Raw genomic sequence first — 1,648 nt, 5'->3', positions numbered from 1 at the left:
ATATATATTATATAAAAATATATTATTTTATTACTTGTTATTCTTCATACATAGTATACAACATGCAGAAGAGATATTATTGTTAGACAATAGATAGTTGATGTTGTAATGAAAAAGCGATGAATCAACAGAAAATATTTTAAATGTTTGCAGTTATAAATTTGCCTCTTTTTCTTCATATATCCTTGTCCTTTTTCTGAAGGAACCACCACAATTTGTGTATTATTTTGAATTCGTAAATTTTATTAATGTTTTTTTAAAAATTAATTTGTGTACAATCTAATTAAAATCTAGTTGATAAATTAATTGTAATTATTAATTACAAATATATAGTTTTTATTCTTAACAGTCCTTACAAGATATTTTATTTAGAACATATTTCTACTTTACTCTACTAATTTCGTATAGAGTTTTAGTAAAGTTTTAGAAACTATTTTTATTTTCAACTCTTTTTCTTGGGCAAGATATCTTTCGGTACTTTCCCATAAACTTGTAGAATACCACTATCCTTCTTTTGTGCTTTCTTAGACTTAGGTTTGAGTAAACTACTGGTGAATCCAGACTTGTGTCCTTCTTCCTTTTTCTTCTCTTTCTCTATCTTTTGACGCGTCTTTAATGCTTTGTAATTCATCCTTCTGTTCTTGGGAGGTATTGCACCTAAGCTAATAGCGAGCTCAACCTTTGCTCTCCTCGCCTTTGGTTTCTCAAAACCAGACATACCAAATTTGATAATCTCATATCGCAACTTTTTCATTTCTTTTTCTTGTTGTTGTTTTAGTTCAGCAGGTGTTTGTTTCGTAGATTCCTCAAGCTTTTCTTTATTATTTAAGTCATCTGCAGATTTCATTTTTTTCTTTGGCGCTGTATAATTCACAGATATATAATCACTCGTCATAGTTTTCTTGACTTGGGAGCCACGTGTTGGTACAAAGTCTTCCATTTTTTCCTCACACTAAAAAAAATTAATATTAAAAGAAAAATGCTTTATTTATCTTTTAGTCTAACCTCTCTATTAACAGTATACAAAAGAAAAGTAATTTTCATAACCTCGAAAAGAATTACGGAATAAATAAACGTTGAAAATATTTTAAAAACAAAAATGCATGTATTCGACGATTAATAATCATGACATTTAATTTATGGACTTACAGCAATCTCTAATCATAACTAATCACATCTCGTTAGTGAAATTGGATGAATATACACAACAAATCACAAGTTTGTTCTAAGAACAGTTCGCGTTTTGGCGTGTTCATATAGATTAAGATACATTTTCATGAACTTCTCAAACCTGTCATTTCAATGACAGACAGATAACATTATAACATATTGTTTTTTCTTAGGAGCTGCATGTTCGTTGGCTATCGCTTTGTACTTTGCCGCATGGCAAAGTACTTCGACAATCGGCATCAATCGACATCCAAAATATGAGCCATAACTCCTATATATATTTGCTTTTTATAACTGAACTTTTTAAATTATAGTATTTTTATTTTTTTTAAAAACGTAATTCGTTGAATCCACAAATAGAAACAATTAGCGCGAATTATAAATCATAGCGTTATTTATATATCATATGTTTAATAATTTATAATTTTCATGTTTTATTCAAAATTAAAAAATTCATTAGTTTTATCATTGTACATAT

The 1,648-nt window shown here is 28.0% G+C and overlaps 1 protein-coding gene across 1 annotated transcript; it reads right to left on the bottom strand.

Moving 5' to 3' along the window:
• Positions 1-442: 442 nt before the first annotated feature.
• Positions 443-1,228, bottom strand: LOC108689478 (uncharacterized protein C1orf131 homolog). Its single transcript, XM_018196242.1, has 2 exons — positions 1,150-1,228; positions 443-952 (listed from the first exon to the last, which is right to left on the bottom strand). The coding sequence occupies exon 2, from the start codon at positions 938-940 to the stop codon at positions 443-445; it is 498 nt and encodes a 165-aa protein (XP_018051731.1). The 5' UTR covers positions 941-952; positions 1,150-1,228.
• Positions 1,229-1,648: the final 420 nt, after the last annotated feature.

The sequence above is a fragment of the Atta colombica genome, unplaced genomic scaffold (genome assembly GCF_001594045.1).
Source record: "Atta colombica isolate Treedump-2 unplaced genomic scaffold, Acol1.0 scaffold27, whole genome shotgun sequence".
NCBI lineage: Eukaryota > Metazoa > Arthropoda > Insecta > Hymenoptera > Formicidae > Atta > Atta colombica.
The sequence above is the reverse complement of the archived record's forward strand: the minus strand, read 5'-3'. Positions and strand labels throughout refer to the sequence as shown.